General features: G+C 41.9%; 1 protein-coding gene across 2 annotated transcripts in view; it reads left to right on the top strand.

Annotated features, from left to right (window-relative positions):
• The window catches only part of LOC115054031 (Down syndrome cell adhesion molecule-like protein 1 homolog), a 46,519-nt gene that overhangs the window by 6,687 nt on the left and 18,859 nt on the right, over positions 1–20,973 (top strand). For both annotated transcript variants that reach the window (XM_029519005.1, XM_029519006.1), the window contains exons 2-5: positions 1,709–2,029; positions 4,813–4,959; positions 19,315–19,461; positions 19,550–19,828. In XM_029519005.1, the coding sequence (XP_029374865.1) occupies positions 1,709–2,029; positions 4,813–4,959; positions 19,315–19,461; positions 19,550–19,828 (894 nt within the window). The remainder of the gene's footprint in view (positions 1–1,708; positions 2,030–4,812; positions 4,960–19,314; positions 19,462–19,549; positions 19,829–20,973) is intronic.

The raw sequence follows: 20,973 nt of genomic DNA, 5'->3' as shown, positions 1-20,973 counted from the left end.
GTGATGACTTTGACCTTCTACATCAATTTTAGACAGAGAGCTGTTGGGATTGCTGTGCTGCAGGTTAGCTGCAATGATGCTAATAAAAGTGAGCCTAGAAATTAATCTGTGTTGTGACAAAGTGTGATATTCTTACAGTGCTCTTTAATCGGGAAAAAAAAAGTGCTGAAGTGAAACTGTTTGCTCTTAGTTGATTGAATGAGCAAAGATACCATGTTTTAAAATTATGCTTATTTTTACTAAATTTTCAAGCAAAAAAAAAAACAACAAAACAACTCTTGTTTTAGCTTTAGGAATAAATTGCGCTGTCATGAAATTCATAGGATCAAACGGACAGAAAAACAAATTTGGTGAAAATGTGTACAGTATTTCAACGCTTTTAATAGTCCAGAATTTGTTCATCAAAAAACAAGCTGCAGATTCATTAATTAATCAGAAAGGAAAATCATTATTTGTATCAATTGTGTTTGTATCATAAATAGATAATGTATAAACGTATTACTGTCTCAATATCCTCCCCATATCTCAAGTCTTATTTTTCATCAATCCCTGACAGTCACAGATCTACAATTGTTCTCTTCACTTATTTTCTTACACAAGGATTCAAGAATTAAAAAAAATATAATAATAATAAAAAAAAAATATATATATATATATATATATATGTGTGTATATATATAGCATAAGATTTTAGTTTACAAAAAACTAAAATGAAAAATTTGAACAGAAATATTTATTTTTTATTTCAATGAGAATGAATACATAATTTAACATACATTTTTCATTTAAGGCAATTAAATTTATCAAAAATATGAACGCAATATATCTAAACTTTAAAAGGACTTTATTTTAATTCATTGCAAATAAAAACATTTGACAGACATGCATTTAGAACATAATAATAAATCATAACTAAATAATATGTAGAAATTTATAATACTATACCTCAGTGAACGTTTGCGCTACTGCTGTTAGTTTTATCCAATTTCCAGCTTATTCTATCAATATCTGTTGTCAACTGGATGTTTGAAAGACCTTCTGTGCAAGAATGTTAACTTGGGGACAAAGTGGTGGGACGGTATGTTAGATGACATAATTTAAAGTCAGTGGTGGATCGCTAATCTTTCCTATAATGGCCCTAAATTTAACAGAGCCCCTCCTGCCTTTTCTCACTCTCAGCTGTGTGTTTTTAATCTGAACTCCAGTGAAGGAACACTCCTGTATGTGTGCGTGTGTGTGTGAGTGTTTTAAATATGTAAGGAGATTAAATAGATTTAAATCTCTGTGTCTGGCATAGAAATTCCAATCACACAACCTATCAGCATTTCCCTCTCTTTCCTCTCTCTTTGTTTGTGTATGTGTGCAAACAGTGTACAGAGGTAACAGGCTCCTCCCCCCACCGATCCACCGATCCACCTAAACCACCACAGGCTTTAGCCCAAATCCCTGGCTTTCTGCATCACATGACTGATGTTTGCAGCTGGACATTTGACATACATTTGTTATGATTATTTTGCAACACATTTGAAGGACATTTCTCCACTGTCCATCTTTTGTCCATTAATGTGATGGTGATCGCTTCTAATCAAAAGCAATTGAATATAATTGGGTTATTCTGGTTCTGCAGTGTTTCCAGCATGTCATCGTTGGCCCCTAACCTCTGCCTTGGCCTGCTAAGTAATGCTGTGTTTTCTGTCTGTCCCTGCAGTACACAGTGAGGATGTGGGCTCTACCAGGCTGTACTTTGTGAATGCCTCCCTGCAGAGGGTAACCTACTCCAGCTCGGTGGGGGTGTCCCTGCCCTGTCCAGCAGGGGGCACCCCCAGTGCCATACTGCGCTGGTACCTGGCCACCGGCGACGACATCTACGACGTGCCCCACATCCGCCACGTGCACGCCAATGGCACTCTACAACTGTACCCCTTCTCGCCCTCTGCCTACAACAGCTACATTCACGACAACGACTACTTCTGCACTGCCGAAAACCAGGCCGGCAAGATCCGCAGCCCCAACATCCGCATCAAAGCTGGTACGTTGGACGGACAAACAGACAGTCAGGGAAGGAATGAACCTCAGAGCAAAGACAGACAGAAGGTCCTAAAAGATGGCGATATAGAGCAGATCACTATATAAGGGGGACTGAAGCAAAAGAGACAGTTATGATAGCATAAAGTAGAGCAGATGTGATTGGCAGCTGCAAAAAGCCCAACCCGCACACACAAGCACCTGCCCTAAAATAGCCCATCTCGACCTGAACACAGATTGACCTAGAACACAGACTACAGAGAGAACATCTGCATCACATACTATACCAGGCCTCGGCCTTCGCTCACACCTATTTGACTGAGCTGGTAATGAAGCAGTGCTCTTTCTGCTGACATTACCCCTCAGCTTTGTCCACAGCACAACCCCATCTGGTAGGATCAAATCCAAAACACAACCCCTGCAGCACTTAGAGTTAAGTGGCAACTCCTATGTGATTCTCAGGTGATATAACAAGGTCAGATAAGGAGGAGAATTTGTGCCAATAGATTCTATCCCTTTATAGGCTCATCCTCATTCACAGTCCTATACAAGGACTTATATTTCCAGCAATGTCATGTATGGTGTATCTGCTTATTCTCTGTAACTACAGCACAATAATGCAAAGCAATGATATTCATTTTGTGCAAATGTAGTCATTCAAATTAATTTTGTATTTAATGACTCAAACTTCTGATTTTACATCCACTTTCTGTTGTCTTGGTCACTGAGTGCCATTGAAAGTCGTAAATAAAATTAGTGATTGATATTATGAGTATAGGTTCATTCATCCCCTTCCACCAAGGACATATAATCTTATAAGTCAGTGGCCTTACCACCACTGCAAATTTTCTTCTCTTCTCTCTATTGGAGCTGTAAGCGGGGTATTTTTTGGTAGTTTCAGTAGTCTTTTTAGTAGTCTCACAATAAAGAACCGATTGATAAGCACGAGCACATTTTGTAGGTTGTCTATTTTTGGATACTTTGACCAGAAGCTGCCTCTGTTGCCACCATACTCTCTTCTCTATCTTCTTTCTTCTCCCTGCTCCCTTGTTCTTCATACTGTCCTCTTGTGCCATACTAAATATAGCAACAGCACACTTCTTTAATTATCTCTCATTAACAAACCTAATTGGTGCTTTCCATTGATTAGCCCGTGTGAGGCTGCTTTAATAAGCGAGACCTCATCTAAAGTAAAACGCAGCTTCTGCGGTTTTGGATTTCTTCAGCAGAGCGGTTACATGAAGAAGAAATTGAAAATTACTCAAAGAACAGTCGCATCAAACCACAGCTGGAACAAAGCTGCAGCTGGACTATAGTTACACTACATCTATTGTGTCACCCCCCACCCAACGCGCGCACACACACGCACATTTCATATCATTCATTCAGGCCAGTCGCTCCCTCCCCCTTCCCTCCTGCCATCAACATCTGTTTTCATATTCTGCCTCCCAACACCGACTTGAACTAATACTCATATTCATTCTAATACTAATACTACCGCCAAGTTGAGGATTTGAGCTCGGACCCTGAGCTGCATGCCAGCCGGTTGCTGCCTTCATTCCCACATGACCCAAAAGCCTGGCCTCAGGAGACGAGGGATTAGCATGAGCCAAACATCCTGTAGCCAGCGGTCTTTGTCGGGTCCTGGTGGTTCTGGTGTACAGGTTACAGCCAGACTGGATGTGGACTTTGTATTTTGGGGCTCAGTTTTGTGGTGGTGGTTTTGTACTTGCCCAGCCTTTGAGCAACAATTGAGCAGGGTCTCATTTGAATCACCCGCAGGCCTGTATGGCTAACAATCACATCTAAACAAATTCACGTAAGCAACAATACATTCCATATTATTTCAAAAGAGCCTCAGAGATGTGTTTTATTCTCTTCATCTATTCAAAGAAGATGTAAATTTCCATGCACTTGCTTGTGGGTCCCTCTTCCAGCAGGAATGTATGCATGCTGTCATCGTGTCTGTTACCAGGGAAGGGATTCCGAACCAGTTTCTTAGCAACCTTCGGATACGTCCTGGCTTTCATGTGATTTTGCTAATGAGTCCCTGCTCATTCAACAGAGTGTAAAATATTGCATGAACCTGCATAAACCAAGTCGCATTCAGAGTAAACCCTACGGTTTACTCTGAATGCGCTGCTGACTCTGTTGTCACTTTATGAAGTTCTTTACAAAAAACATGTTTGATGTCATGTCAAAGCTAGAAAATAATTTCCATGATTCTCCCACTTAATGGCAGTGTGCACCATTTATGGTGAAAGCACAGGAAGGATTTGAAGAGTTCAAACAATACGCAAGAGTTAGTAATTTCCAATGAATATAAGTGGAGTGCTGTGAAAGTTGATGAACAGGTGTTTTAATCGAGAGCACTGATTTGTTGTTTTTGATGGTGTAAACATGAGCAAGTTACAGCAGCATTTGTCTAAATGCTGACATGGTCATGAGATTACCATGTCCATCCTTGCGCAAGATTCCTTCTGCACAGATGATGGAATATATTAATTGTAAATAATTAAGTTCGCAATTTAACCTTTAAGATAAAAAACAAGTTCTTTAATTTATTATTTATGGCTGGAAAAGCTTCTAAATTGGTGTTTCAAATCTCTTTTTCTTTGCTTTAGATATAGGGTTCATTTTATGCAAATAAATAAAAAAAAATAAATAAAATTGCATTATTTTGTCACACCTTGTTATTGTGATATTTAGTGATTTTTATTATATCTCGATTGGATTTGGAACCCTAGATAGATGTCAGGTATCAGAAACTAATTGTCTTCTGTCCAGTTTTCAGGGAGCCCTACACAGTGCGGGTGGCAGACCAGCGCTCGATGCGGGGCAACGTAGCTGTGTTCAAGTGCCTCATCCCTGCTGCCGTGCAAGAGTACGTCAGCGTTGTGTCTTGGGAGAGAGACACGGTTTCCATTGTCCCAGGTAAGAGCAGCTTGGGGTGCATAGTTTCATTGATTTCTTACAGCTGAATTTATATATGTCTTCATCTTCTTGTGTGTGTGTGTGTGTGTGTGTTGATGCACCACTGTTTCTCTATGTTTGACTGAACTCTTAACTTGTGTCTTCTGTCTGCTCACTGTTCTGGATCACTGATCTGGTCCCTCTACTCCCCCCCGCCCCTTTGTCCTCCGTCCTTCTTGCACATATCTCTCCTGACACTCTCTCCTTTTTTTTCTCAGACAAGTCATACTTTCCCTTTCTGGTATCGTGGCTTTTACATCTTCGTCACATCATAAACTGTTTAGGATTAGGATTGACACAACATGAGACAGGCGCCCCTCTACTACTCCAACGGTTTCCTTCATCAGATCTATTTCTGTCCTCATCGTGCGTGTCTTAGCACCCTGTCCTTGAAGAACAGTGCCACAATTAGAGACACAGGATGTCAATAGGACTGTGCCCCCACATTCATCTTCATTAACCTCATTTGTGTGTGTGCAAGAGAGAGAGAATGAAACATGAAGTGTTCAGTCTTTATGTCTCTTGTGTAGTTGCTTGTAACATTATGTGTATTTTATTACACCATTATATACTGAGTATAGTGCAATTTGTGTTTGAGATATTGCCTGTACCTGTTATTTAATGCATTTAAGATCCAGACAATAACAATGCAGGACAGAGGGATAAGGGATAGAGGGGAAAAATAAAGCAAAGGAAGAGAAGCAAGGAGGGTAGTAGGGCAAGAACTGCCTCAGGTCCTGGCAGATGGTGTTTTATATTATATGTATGTAAAACACAGAGACAGTGCGTTACATACACACGTACCAAGATTGCAGCAATTTGTTATTTTCAGTATATGTTTTTGTAAATTTATAGGCTTCTGTACTGCTCTGCTATGTTGAAGAGCTGCATAAATTGTGGGAGGTAGCAAAACATTCTATTATCAGTTTGCAGTTTACTGCATTTGGATTAAATACATGACAACTGTGCATGCACACCACCAATTTCTTGTATAAAGGTATCTTTACCACTTACTAAAAGTGATGTTTTTTTTTCTTTTTGTTTTCAAGTTCCATTTTTAATCAAGTAATTTTCCTTTATGTCTCTATTTTGACTTGATGTTTTCATCTCCTTTTACTTTCCCTCTGGATCGCTCACTCTTTACATGAAGAGTGCAGTGCATAGTGCTACAGTGAATTACTGTTATTCTTAAACACAAACGTAGGTATAATAGTTTGAGTGTGCCAGTCCTCTTTGTGTATGTATTTATGTTTTCTGTGTATGATGTGCTGCTGTGTTTACTGTCATGAGGCTGCTTGTGTGTAATTAGGGGTATATAGGTCAGTTGATGAGCAGTGAGTGTGAGGATCAGATGCTGAACATGATGAGCTGCTCACTGAGCTCAACATTTGTTTCCCTATGACAGCAGAGCATGCACACACACGACATATACACACAAACAGAGCAGTCAACACTGTTGTGTTCAACCTTGACCCTGACCTCCTCTATAATCAACACAGCGACCTCACTCCCCTCACAGCCAATCAGCGCAGTCACCTATCTGCAGCACACCCTGTCTTTGAAACACAACACCTCTGCAGGAAAGCCCATAATTTGAATATTGTGATTTCCTTGTCACATGAATGCATCGAAGATGCAGCAATGGACACATGCAGAGAATATCCATATACACCAGCTATATGTGGCTATATATCATCATCAACATCATTGATAATACTCTCTAACTCTCTTGATCTCTTACTCTAACACAAAGGACAGACTCGATAGGTCTAATGAAGATGTGAAAATTAAAATTGATTTTGCGACGGAAAGTTCTCTGCTCCTGAGTGAAGGGATGATTGGCTGTTATGTCTGTCACTACTTCTTGCTCTCATCTTCAGAAATGCAGCAGTAGAAGTTTCACTTGATATTAATCTGGAACACTGATTACAGGGGACTTGTTTTTTTTGTTTAGTTTTTTTGTCAGATGATCTAACGAGCAGACAATCAGTCATTTTGTTCAGATTCCCATCATCTGTCTCCGTGGTAACTTGTATTCTGCCTAGGATGTTATCTGGCGTTGTATTGATAAAGTGGGACACTGCCTGCTGAAATCTTTGGCAAATAGCAAGTAAACGCATTCAACCATCAATGAAGTCCATGAATTTCAAAATCAAAGTCTGGTTTTAGGCTGGGCCCTGATTGGCCAGTTTTATTGCCGCCAGCAGTGTGTTTCAGCCACAAATGTCTCAGTGTAGGAGATGCCTTCATGTACAAGCTCCTCTCTCTGTTAGGTCTTTTATATATATATAAGTGCTTTTTGTTTATGATTGTAGTTTCTAATTTAGCTGCTGATGATGATTTAGAGGAAATGATGCGTTGAAATCCTCCACCTTCAAAGCACCTTTAGTGTCACCACAGGCCTTAGGCTGAATTCCACTGCACTGACACTCCCCGATTCCTGTGATCTTAACACAAAAATTATTTATTTGCTTAAAGAATCAAAATTATCTACTTCATGTACTCTCTATAGTCAATCCTTTGCACAGAGGAATCATTATGTGCTGCCTCTGATCAGCATCATGATCACATACTGGTCTGAAGGTCAAGTTGATGACATAACACAATGCAGCCGTGCCCTCTCAACCCCAACAGGTTCCATTTTGTCAAACACACATGCTGCCCATCTGGAGCAATGTACGTGTTTGTCTGTGGATGTGTGGGTGTGTGTCCCCTTCTTGCCTGCCCCATTTTCCTGTCCAGTCAGGACAGTGGGGGGGGTTAAGAGGGGAGGGGTGCAGGCAGACTGACCTATTTCCTTGTCACTTCCCCATCCCACAGTATCCCTGTAGCTAAGCTTTGTGTGAGTGTGCACGTGCTTGCTTGTGCGTGTGCATGCCTGTCTGTATCTGTGTGCGTGCGTGCACGTGTGTGTGTGTGTGTGTCTGTGTGGGAGTGACACCCTCACGAGACAATGAAGGCCAGTTAGTCTGAGCAGTGATCTGAGGGAGCAGAGCTGGAGCAGAGACAGAGAGATGGAGGGTTCGTGGACAGACATAAAAACAACAGTGGGACACAGAGAGGGTTCAGCTCACAGATCGAGGCCGTCAGTCTAACCAGCAGAAAGCTAATGAGTGGCTCCGATGAATAGAGACTGGACCAGCAGATGGCTGTGACCACATGGTGGTCCGCAGAAGATGCCCAACCATGCTCCAGCTAATCCACCTGCCACACAGTTTGGTCTTGTTTATGTGTTTGCGCGGTAATTTGATGCATGGGGCCATAAAAGTCAATGTTTAAGCACAATCATGTGACATCAAGTGACAAAGTTACAATATGTAGATGAGATTACTAAAAGACAAACTCAGGAAGCTCTTTTTGCATGTTAACACTTACCCCTCTCATCAAATGTGCACTCTCTTTGTGTTCCTTTATTTTATACATTTACAGAGGCCTGAAACAAGAAGTACAAGGAATATATTCAAATCCTCTAGTTTTAAATCCTGCTGTTGAAAAGTTAGGTGGAGTGACCCGCTGTTTAACCTATTAATGTGTAAATGCTGAGGTATCAGATCTTAATGTGATTGTGGGTCCTAATGGGTGTCACCGGGTGGTGGGGGTCATTTACAGGCTACATTACAGATCAATCTGCTGCCTCTGGGGTCCCTGCTGGGAGTCAGACGGTTCAACAGAGACACAATACACAAGAATAAACACGCACACAAGGGTTAATTGGGAAAAGAGAATCAATCTAAGATGATAAAGTTTGCACAGTGTACTGCAGTTTTTACTTGAGACACGAGACTATATCGTCATTACAAAATTGTAATTATGATGATTGTTTTCATTTTTAACTAACCTTTTTAGAAATATTCAATTAAATGTTGAAAGTGTGGAAACAACGCCCCAAAGGCAAAGGCTATCATCAAAGTTCATTTCACAACATCACAGCTGACAGTCCAATTCTAGTCTTTGAGCTTTCCCAACATTTAATGGACTAATAGTTACAGTAAGGCTGTAATAACTAATGCGCCATTGGAAAGTTATTCAATGGTTTTGAAATGAGGATCAATATATGTCTGAGAAAAAAGGCTGGATTTGAAAGCAGATATCTGGAGAAACTGAAAATGTAAAAGATGATTGACACTGTTATGCACTTTTTCTTTTTCAAAAATGAGAAAGTTAGCATCATAAGGCTGCACACCGGTGCACTGATGGGAGAGGTGACACAGGCAGAGGGACCTCATGGAGAGCAGCGGTGTGTAAGGACACAATGTCTATTTGTAAATCTGTGCTTGTGCACTCAGAGCAGGAATACATTAATAGGTGCACTTGTCTGGAACACCGCAGACTCTTGTAAACACAGATTTAACACATACACACACACTCACTTCTACAAAGTACAAATGTACAAGCCTATCCCCTGAACACACACACACACACACACACACATCCCCTTCACAAGTAACACAATAAAGCCATTTTCAGATTTTGCATGAACCTGCCGGAATATGGAGCACTCATTAAACATTAACTCGGGCTACATTAAGGCTGTGTGCTGCTCTGCTCTGCTGTGTGATAGCTGTCCTGTTGTTGTGCTCGGGCTGCCTGGGTGCAGCAGGATGTGGTGTGACAAGGGAGGACAGGCAGCACGTGGTGTCCCCAGGGCTCACAGAACATAACCCCATCGACTGTCGCCCCCAGCCACAGGTCTCACACCATCCCTCCCTCACCTCTCCAGCCTCTGTCCCATGTGGCTCACAGCAGGCCACTGGGGTTAGTGGGGGACTAAATCATACAGCTGAAGGCGCTGTTATTATGCACATAGATATGCAAACATATGGCAGCAAAACCAAAACAATGAGCAGCCTCTTCCAAAGTAACCTTCCATGAGGAAATGACAGACCAAGACAGAACTGACTGTATATTTAAATCCATCTTATTGCACTGCGATTTGCTCACCTACATCTGTTCTTTCCCCACTTTCCCTGAATATTTTTGCCCCTCTCAAATTTGCCCCAGCCTGCTGAGAGTGTCTGAGAGCAGGGCATGAACAGATGGGGTGCTGGCAGCCATCTTTTACTCTGTTAGGTTGAGTAGGCACGTGGGTGGGTGTGTTAATTAGCACACAAATGTGTGTGTGTGTGTGTGTGTGTGTGTGCGCGCGCGTGCAAGTGTGTGCGTGCATGCGCGTGCGCACACATACGCAAGGGGCACAATAGGCATAATTATCTCTGCTTGAGAGGCCCAGTTAGGGGGGGGTGGAGGGGCAGGGGACAGGCATGGTGAGGCAGAATTCAACAATGGCCCAACCACAGGCTTTGGGTGCGCAGAGCAGAGGGCTGACAAGTGTCGGCTATTATTGACTATTTACACACTGGTGCACACGCCTGCTCACGTGCACTTAACACAGAAATGTATACACACTATCGCCGCCGCCACTCTGCCTCCCTCTCTTTCTCTTCATGTCTTCATCAATCACACACATACGCAAGCACACACCAGTGAAGTATGGGCATGTTTGCAGTGCATCAGTGTATCAGTGTCAGTCAGTGGAAGAGGGGGAGATGGGAAAGCCCCTGCTAGCACGTCACTCTGACAGAAAGCTGGACACTGTCTCACCCTTTGAGCCAGCTCCTGTGTGACACAGGGAGACACATAGTTAAAAGATCATGACAGTTTGTCTCGGCAGCTCTGACCATTGATATTACACTCACAGACTACAGTCTGATGTAGGGGGAAAAAAAAAACACAGATTTTTTTTTTTTCTTCTTCAGACATTATTGCCATCGAATTTAACCGCTTATCCATCAGCGATGTGGGGAGGTGCTAGAGCCAATCCCAGCTAACCTTTCATGATGTAGTCGTAGGTACATTCATGCCTGGCAGTAGGCATACTGGCATTTTAGTGTCACAAATGAACCTAAACATGCATGTCTTTGGACTGGCAGGAAGCTGGAGTATACCTGCCCCCATGCTGCCCCTACTAACCAGTCCAACCAATTAATCACTTCATCCGATAACTCTAACTGGATAATGTTTCCTCACTGGCTCTATGAAGGATAGGTGTTAATCTATGCGTCTAACCACAACCTGAGTCATTAAGGAAAGTGAGAGTGGGGAGGCTTGTGTCAAGGCTTAGAGAATAAGAGACTGAGGGTTTATATGGCCTGGATTGGGCTAAGAAATAGGATTTGAGCAAAGAGGTTTTTCCCCCTTTCTCCTAGTTTTTTCTACTCTTTTGTTTAGGCCAGGAAAGAAGGATTAGTATGAGGAGATTACAGCAGGCTTTACTAAGAAATTGTATTTAAGGAAATGCTTATTTCCTGAACAATTCTTAGTAATGACGAGAAGTTTGTCTGATTTTCAACAGTCATCATTTCTGCCTTTCTCTCATTGTGGGAGAACATCAGCATCAGAATGATTACAAATGGTCAGAAATTTGAATGTGCCAGATAAGTATTCTGATGAAGTTAGTATTGTGTGTAACAGTTTGATTTTAGATAAAGAAAAGAAAATAAGGTGAATATGGATTTTCGACAAAAACTAAACGAATGGTGTGGTGGCGATTTTTTTTTTGTTTGTTTTTTTTATTTTTTGTTTTGTTTGTTTGTTTTCGTTTTTGTTTTTTTTTGCACTGGCTGGTGGAGATACATGATCAAGGATCAAATGGGATCCCTGGTGGTCGACCAAGTGCCATGTTCCTACATGACCTCTTAATCAGACCTATTGATCCACCTCAGTGTTCGCTGTCCAAACATGCGTAAAGGTCAGATCAACATCGCAGGCCCTGATTGACTGTGGTGGGTGGGAAGCTGAATGGATCTAATAGAAAAGTCTGAGGAAAGAGCATGAAGCACTCTCTATTTTCTTTGAGGATCAATAACATCAATACATCATTCTAACCCTAACCCTCCACCCCAGGATTTCACCTGAAAATGAAAGAGAGGCAATGAACAGATAGTGGCGTTGCCTTCAATTTGTGTCTATACAGTGTCCACACTTTGTCACCAATTATTTCATTTGGGATGAATTTGGCAGTATATATTTTTTCCAGTGAGCTGTACTGTATGTTTGATTTGCTGTTTTGTTGGAAACTGATGTGTTTCAGATTCCAACTTTACTTGTGCTCTAATATAACTGTCTAGTTAGTTTGCATATTTAGATTTAATACATAAAACAATCACACAAATGAGCTCTTGTTCATCTGGCCAAATCACTGAAATGTCAGGCATCAGTAAAAACATTTTATGCACCTACATGATCAGATGTGACAGAGTAATGGCGTCATTCTCCACAATGTGGAGATGACGCTCCACAACGCTGATCTTTGTGTGACTTAGTTTCACATACGCCTTTAGGTTCAGTTTTTTCTGCTTCTAATGTGTGACACAGGATTTCACACACCATGTTTTACTGATATCACCGTTGGGGAAGATAATGATGATGCCCATCTCTGTTCAAGTCTGTGATAATTGATTTATTGAAGGAACTTATAGGAATTTAGCATGTAAGGATTTCAACAGTCCTTTCTGATAAATATTGTGTGTGCATGCGTGCGTGCGCGCACGTGTGTTTTAAGCCTCATCTCTCTCTCTCTCTTTCTCCCCCCCCCCCATGCTGGACAGTGACACTCCTCTGCCACCAGCACTCTAATAGGGAGGGACCAGGCAGCTCACTCAGTGCCACTAATGCAGCTCACAGCCCCGGGCCATGGGCTAAACTGGAGTACACTGCATCACACACACACACGCATATACTGGCACATGATGGCAGACACACACCATATACCCAAGTTCATCTCTTATCTGCAGCTAAATCGAAACAAGGTGTAGGGCCAGAGCTTTTGTGCTGCTGGATGTTTACTTTTGCTGAAGGAATTTCTGAAGGAACTGAGTTCAGTGTTTAATCTGTGCTTCACATGCGGTTAAACAGGAATTAATGGGATATCCATATCCAATGGAGGATACAGTTGCACGCTTCTATACAATGGAGTTCATTGGGATGTGTTGCCGTGTGTGTGTCTATGTGGTTTCTGTCTCCTGGGACTCTCATTATCACTGCTGTCCCAGATGTCACCAAGCACATGAAACACACGTCATGAATAATGGAGTCCTATTTCTACATCTCTCCCCATTTCTCTCCTAACCTCCCACCCTCTTTCCCCTCCATCCCTCGTTTCCTCTGATGCTTCTACTGATGCTTAATCTCCTCAGCGCTGTCTCTATCTGAGATGGTCCATTTAGCTTTATGCAGCATCGTCGGCCTGTCTGGTTAGGATGGCTTTATGGGGGAGAACATGGCATCTCTGCAGTGTTGTGTTGAGTTATATTCACGCAGACGACATCTTTTGCATATGATCAGTTTTATGCCTATCCCTGACTGCCTATCCCTGACTCAATATGCTGTCCCCTACCCCACCCTACTCTGCATCATCCCCTCCCCCAGTGTTTACTGTTTAAAGTCACATGGGGCAAATTGGGACAGAGCAGTCAGTGGAGCATAAGAGACGTGGTCCCACGCGCAGCTGAAACTGGACCTTGCTCTACTCTGGGGCTCTACTCCTGTCCTCAATCTTCACCTGTGTCTGTCCCTTACCCCTTCCCTCAAGAACTTTCAAATGTTGTCTTTATTCTAAGTGAGTCAGTGGTCAGCACAACAAACACAACACAACTCAATAGCAAGGGTCAGGGGAGGGAGGACATGATTGAAAGATGAGGTAAGCAGTCAGAATTGGTTAGGAAACAGGACAGCAGTTGGGATTAGACAGTGAAGCGTGGCTTTTTAATGAAAACATGACAGAGCTGCGGCTTCTCCTACATTCTGCATCTCGACCACCCCCTTCCTGAAAATGAAAAAGGCCACAGAGCAGATTCAAGAGGGAAAAAGGGGAGAGGAATGAAAGCTGAGATATTGCTCATGGAGTGTTACTTTTAACTAGCGGCGTGATTCGTGCTCCGTCAGAACAGTTCGGTCAGCTTAACAAAGCGTCTTTTATGGTGGGGATGTGGCAGGGTGGGCGCCCATTGCACAATTAGTTGTTGCACATCAGTTGTGCCAATAAAACCTGCTTTGAATGTGAATTGAAGGGAGTTAAGAGGGCACCATTCATAGATGTTAAGTAAGTGTGCAACAGAATAAAAGCCAGGAAAGTGTATATATTTAATTGGCTGACACCTGCTTCTTCTTGGGCTTTTAATGTACACAGCAGTGAGAAGGGAAAGAGCAAAGGGAGGGTTGAGTGGGCTCTCGCTTTGAATACAGATGCAAAACCCCCCTTTTTTTTGCATAAAAGTTTGAAAGGAGGGGAGAACACAGACATGGACTGTTATCCCCTCCATCTTTCCCCTCACTTTTAGCCCCTCTTAATGCCCTTTCTCCTTGTTTCTCCACTCTCATTCCGCCCTAAATCAAGTCATTCAGACCAATGTTGCTGATATTCTTCTTTAACACATTCCTCTGCTGCATAACTGGACTGCAGCCACGCACTGACTCCTCGCTGCTAATTTTAACACATAGTTTATTATTTCTTGTTCCAGCAGGGGAATTTTTCTTGTCCTATTTTAAGTCTGGTAGGTGTTCCTGTGTTTGTGTGTGTGGTGTGTGCGCCTAGCATGTCTGTATTTGTGAGCACCAAGCATATTCCAACACTGCAGCGAATACCTCTGGAATACACTGTTTTTCCTTTTTTTCTTCTTCTTTTTTCTCCTTTCTGTGACAGTCACAAGTCTTTGATCCACTCCTCCTCCTCGCCTTCCTCCTCTCCCTCTTCTCACCTTCTTTCAAATTCTTCTCTGCACCTTCCTTGTAGAGAACAGGGATATACGGCAGAGGTACAGAATGCAATTTTTCTGAACATCAAACTCGCATTTTAATTTATTTATTTGCCAAATGATGACTAACTAAGCTCCTGTGCGGTGAGTATTTGCCAGGGCCATTAGGATTTTTGGAGCCCAAACCAAACTGTTACTTTTGCTAGTGGACAGGAAAGGTCAAGTCTAATGGAGCAAAATGCTTCAACCAACATCAGTCACGCCTTCAGTTATATGACAAACATTCAAAAAATTTTTTATGAAAGTTACATTATTCTAAGTTGTTGTTTTTTTTGTTTTTTTTTTTTGTTTTTTTATCAGCTACTCTGAATTTAATGGTGAAAATGAATCAGTTTCTTGAGAAAGAATAGATGTTTGTTCAAGATTTTAGAGAAACATATGAACAAAGTGAAATGTAGCTGGACCGCATCATTAGGTTGCAGTGACAAATTGTATTATAGTTTGATATTAAAACTTATTGTTAAAAAATATTTGAAAAGTGATAGAGTAGATAATTCAGTATGTTTCCAAAATGGAGAGTGACAGCCCTTCCAATTCATCTCTAAGCATAAAGGCAACTAGTTTTTAAATCCACTTCTGCCTTGTCTTGGAAATTTAGATTGCACCTCTTTAATGGGCAAACATGATGTCCTGTAGGCATCTATCCGAGAATGCCAGTTTGTGGAGGCGTGAAACCTCTGACCCTCAGCTCCTCTGGCACATTCACTCTTTGTGTTGTCTCATTGTCATCATAATGAATGATGAACGTACACTGACGGTTTAACTGGGAAAGCCCTTCAAGGCAAGGAAGCCCAGGCTTTAACCATCAACAGTGCTGAGTTAAATACGGACCCAGGGAGGGATACAGGGGTGCAAGTTTGACAGCTCATTAGCCTTTTTCAAACTGATTAGATATCGGGTCTATACTAACTCCTTTAGGGACAGCCCTGTTTTTTAACTCAGAGCAACTGTTCATATAGTTCTTATTTTGTTTTGCTTTGTACACAGGAAGAGCTGACTTTCAGGTAGGATAGTGTCACAAGATTATTCTGGCTATAAGAGGAAAGGGCTTCTTTCTTAAAATAGGCTAGTCTAGATAGTATGGAAATTTGCCCCTCCGCAACATGTTTGTCAGATTCACTTCCAAGTGCTAAACTAGTTTCCTGTTGAGGGTAGAGAGATCCAGGCTAGCTTCTGAACTGCACAAGAAACTGTGAGAAGGACAGAGGTATTTTTAACTAGTTTCTGAGAGCAGGATCAACTCCCGGCCGTGTGTTGACATCTACAACAGGCCTTGGTTGTGGGGATCTAAAAGCCTGTTGTCCTTATTTTAACACACAGAACCAAATAGACCAAACTTCAGCGAGAGGCTCTGGAAGTGGGGAAAAGTGTTCTATGTTTCAATAAAATATTTGGTATTAAATACAAAAGCTATATGCTTGTGAAAAAAGCTGTCTCTTACTAATGCAGGTTTTTTTTTTTTTTTTTTTTAATCCATTCATTTCAGTGTCTATGCTTGCAGTCGCACAATACAGAGAGCTTCACTGTTACGTCCTTGATGATTGTAAACACATTGTGCTTTAATAATTGCTGAAAGTACACCAAATTCATAACAGGATGGCAGTGAGAAGACCCTAGCAACAGGGAGAGGATGAAGAAAGCGTGAGAGTGGGAGGGAGGGGGAAAGATGCAGAACATCAATAAATAATGGCCCCACTGAGGAGGTGGAAATATGGGCCTCGTTATCTTTGCGCCGACGCCTTCATTTGCATGTGAGAAAATGAGGCTGCTACTAACTCACACATACACACAGGCTACAGTATATTTCCTATTTATAGACAGTCAAGCTCTTATTTTTTCCTGTTTCCTCTCACACATTTATACTACCATTATTTTCCCTTTTCTTTCCTCCTCTTTGGACTTTGTCAGAGCAGCAGGTCTGGCCTGTTGTTGTGACTGCGAGGCTGCGGGCATTTTGCCGGATTGGAAAAAATTAAATGAGTGCAAATCCTTACTGCACAGAAGAGGTTTGCTAAGGATATCCAGTATGATGTGTTTGAGGTGGATAGTTTGCCTTTTTTTTCCAGATTATAGCATCGGAGCACATGTCACAGGATATCCGCTCAGTATAACATCACTTAGCAGTCACCAAGGCAGCTAGATTTTCATTGCTCTGCTAACTTAAACAGCTGAAATGTCACCTGGTCTGTGGATTTGAATCTCCTCAATATGAGTATCTCTGTGTGTGCTATTGTGCTCATGTGAATGGAAAATCAATGCCCCACAGCTTTTTGAAATGGCACTTTGCATTCAAGAAAGCTGTGCAATTAAATAACAAAATAAAGGAGATAATTTGCTTTTGTTGGTATGAAAATATCAAATGACGATGACTCTCTTTTCACAAAGTCATTAAACATATTTGTAAAGATTCAGAATAACTTTTATAGTTTTATTTTTCCTATACCATTAACATTTTTCCTTTCACATTAATATATTAAAATAGTTCTCTGGAATACTGTATGTCTACATCTAGGAACAACAAACACCTGTGGACTGTGGCGATTTTTTTTTTTCCATGACTGCATCTCATTGAGAGTCCAAACTCATGCAAGGCCTAACAATGTCACCATCCTCAAGGCAAAATGCAGCTTCTTTCAAAGGGCCTCTTTCTGGGTGAAAGAACCTTTGATAGCAAAAATACTTAAACTGTAAATGGTTATTTCAAAGCTAGAAGTGCTTCCATTTTTCACCTAATGGTCCCTTTAGTTCATGTGGCAGTTTTAGTAGCTATTAAAAGAGCACAGGTCAACACACTGGCAAATGCTGCTGGTTTTCAATCATAAGTGTAATCACTGAGACAGATGCAGTTTGGTTGTTCACAATTCTTTTCTCCAAACTGATTAAATAAAAAGACAAATTTAAGACATGCTTATTCCAAGCTGCTTCGTAAATACGGAGCTAAAGTGGAGAACAAATTACAGGTTTCTGTAAAAACATCACACCCCGAGAAATAGACTGTAACATAATATCATTTGAAAATGGCACAGTTGAAAAGAAAATTATGCAACACCAACTGTTACACTCTTTTGCTTCTCAGAGTGTCTGCATGCACACATGACTGCATGTTTAGCTGCAGCTGCAGCCTTTGAGTGTGTGTGATGCACATTGGCTCTTTTTCTCGTTATCTAGTGAAGTCAGCATGAATAAAAGCTGAGGGAGCACAGTGATTTAGTAATTAATATTTTACTCCGTCTGCCACTCTGCTTAGAAACTGAGAACAAGAGGTCGAGAGCAACAGAGAGGAAAAGGGTGAGAGGGCTTACAGGGAGAGATGAAGAGGTTTGACTAAAGATAGACCGACTCTATTGGCAAACTACTGAGGTACACTGGACATATAACAAGGGGAATAACGTGATGTGTATTGTGTAATCAGTAGTGTTTCAGAACGCTGCAGATAGGATGAATTCAGTTCCCTGCTGAAGACAGAAAGTGTGGCTTTGACAGATCCAACTGACTCTCTCTCTTTCCCTCTCTCGCTCACTGCCTATGTCAGAGTGTTGTGACAGGCGACTTGTCTGTGTTGTGGGAGTAGCAGTCTTAAAGTGCTCATTATCCTGTAAGGCTTCATTCTGGGGGGCAAACAAAGGCAGCAGTGAAATTGCAGCCAGTGCCTCCTCTCGGGTCATACGATATACTCCATGCAAACACACACAGTCCATAACTGCTACCTTCAGTGTACCTACTCAGACCTCTGCGAGACCCCTGCAAACACAGAGCTTGTAAAATATTGATGATGATAAGCACACAGCTGCAAGTAAATGCAACAAATCCAGCTATTGGCTTGGATCCTGATGAACACAGGCGATAGATGGTGTACAAGAATCTAAGCACATATATTTTTCAAAATCAGCAACCACTTGATACCATCAAGAAGGGGAGATGACACATTTTTAGGGTATGGGGTAACAAAAGAATGTGTACCTGTATGCTACACAAAATATGCACAAGATAATAAAACACATAAATGAACAAACTGGAGAACATTACAAAGAAACTGGTTTCTAGGAACGAAAACTACAGGTTGTTTAAATGATGTGTGACACAAAACAGATTGTATGAAAGAGAGCAGACATCACATAGTGGCACAATTGATGTTGGGCCCTTTGATTTTTGTTGCCTCACTTGTAAAGCATAACATTTAGATAGTTTGGTGATGATAAAGCATTTGAGTGAGGGATTTATATTATGCACTAAGGGACAGTAAATCTGTCCCTGCTCTGACTATGGGTGGCATAAGTGACCGCTACGTGTCCTCCAGGATTTGAGCGAGAGCCAAGTTTCAGGAAACAACATTATCAGGCAGGTAGTGCCAACTGTTCAGGCAGCTGTTTGTTCTTAGCACAATACGGGTTTGCAATGAGTGCAAAAGAATTGTACCATAGTGAGCGTACTAAATATTTCTGTCTGTCAGGATTTTTCCTTTAGGGGGATTAATGGTGGTCTTTGCTGAATGTGTCTTCCTCAGGTAACAGGTTCTCACTGACCTTCTTCGGAGCACTTTACATCTCTGATGTTCAGAAGGAGGATGCCCTCTCCACATACCGTTGCATCACCAAACACAAGTATAGCGGCGAGACGCGGCAAAGCAATGGAGCCAGGCTCTCCGTTATGGGTGAGCAGGTTTGCTGCTGTCAGTTTACTCATGCTGGTGTGATGTTTCATTTTGTCTTGACAAAACATAACTTTGTCTCGCTCTCTAGACCCCAACGAGTCCTCACCAACCATCCTGGACAGTTTCCAAGCGGGGGAGGTGTATGCAGGGCAGAGTATCGAACTTCCCTGCATAGCGGGAGGTTACCCCAGCCCCACCGTGCGCTGGCTAAAAGATGGTCGCCCGCTGCCGTCAGATGCCCGCTGGACACGGCGTTTGACAGGGCTTACCATCAGTGACCTGAGGCAGGAGGACAGCGGCAGTTATGCCTGCGAGGTCACCAACAGCTTTGGCTCAAAGGAGGTGTCTGGACAGCTTCAAGTTATAGGTGTGCTGGCTGACTACACACTTACACACAAACATTCACACACCCTGACAGACTCCCACGCTGTCATCTCACTGAATTTAGGCTGGCAAACAGACACATGCACAAACAGCTTTCTCATTGGTTTGGGGCACATTTAAGTCACACCTACAGTAGAGTGTGTCTGTAACAAATGTGTGAGTTGTATGATGCCCAATCAGGTCTGGAATACAGAGGCAGTGCAGTAATTCACCGAGACGGAATCCGTAACACAGCTGTCAGCACTAGTCATCATCAGAGAGAAAGAGGGTGAAGGAGACAGAGAAAAAGATGAGGGGTCACAAAGAGGTGGATCTGATATGCAGACAGTGCAGGAATGACATTATCTACAATGTAATAACAAGGCAATAAGTGTGGCGGAGATAAATGTACATTGTGTAAAGTAAGCAAAGAAACAGAGAGCAGGAGAAGGCGAGACAGAGGGAGAGAAAAGAGAGGCAGTAGGCTTTGCCAGTGGGCACATCATGGCAGCACACTCTGTGACTCTGACAGGGTGGAGGGAGCGGGGGGAGAAGGGAGGCACAGCAATGCCCCCCAGCATACACCACCAGCTGCCTTATTGCTCACTGACATTTGCACACACACACACACACACACAGACATGTACATACACACTCTCTCTCTCTCTCTCTCGCTCGCTCTCTCTCTCTCTCTCTCTCTCACACACTTACACACACAAGTGGACGGAGATATGAAGAGATATCTCCAGCTGCTTTTTTAATGAGTGCGTCAAACTGATTGAGCCACTACCACTGATTGTACCCTCTCTCTTCCTCCCCGTGTCCACGAATGTAAATGTTGACTGTATGTATGAATCCTTGTCATGCTTTCAACGCAGTTTATTGATTTTCATTTCCACCAAGAGCTATAATAAAGTGATTATTATAATTAAGTGATTGAAATTTTGTTTATATAAAAACAAATAAATTACTTTATTTGCTAAATCTGATATTATGGGTAAAAAATTTATCTCAATTGGCAAATTATCATTTGAACCATGCACTAACAAACACTAGAAATATACATTTGTTGTATGATGAGCAGTTTTACTCATCATACAATGCAATCTGTTGAAACATATGGTCAAAATTAAAAAAATGAACAGCGTA

This window comes from Echeneis naucrates, chromosome 14, assembly GCF_900963305.1.
Source record: "Echeneis naucrates chromosome 14, fEcheNa1.1, whole genome shotgun sequence".
NCBI classification, from domain to species: Eukaryota; Metazoa; Chordata; class Actinopteri; order Carangiformes; family Echeneidae; genus Echeneis; species Echeneis naucrates.
This window is presented reverse-complemented; position numbering and strand designations above follow the sequence as displayed.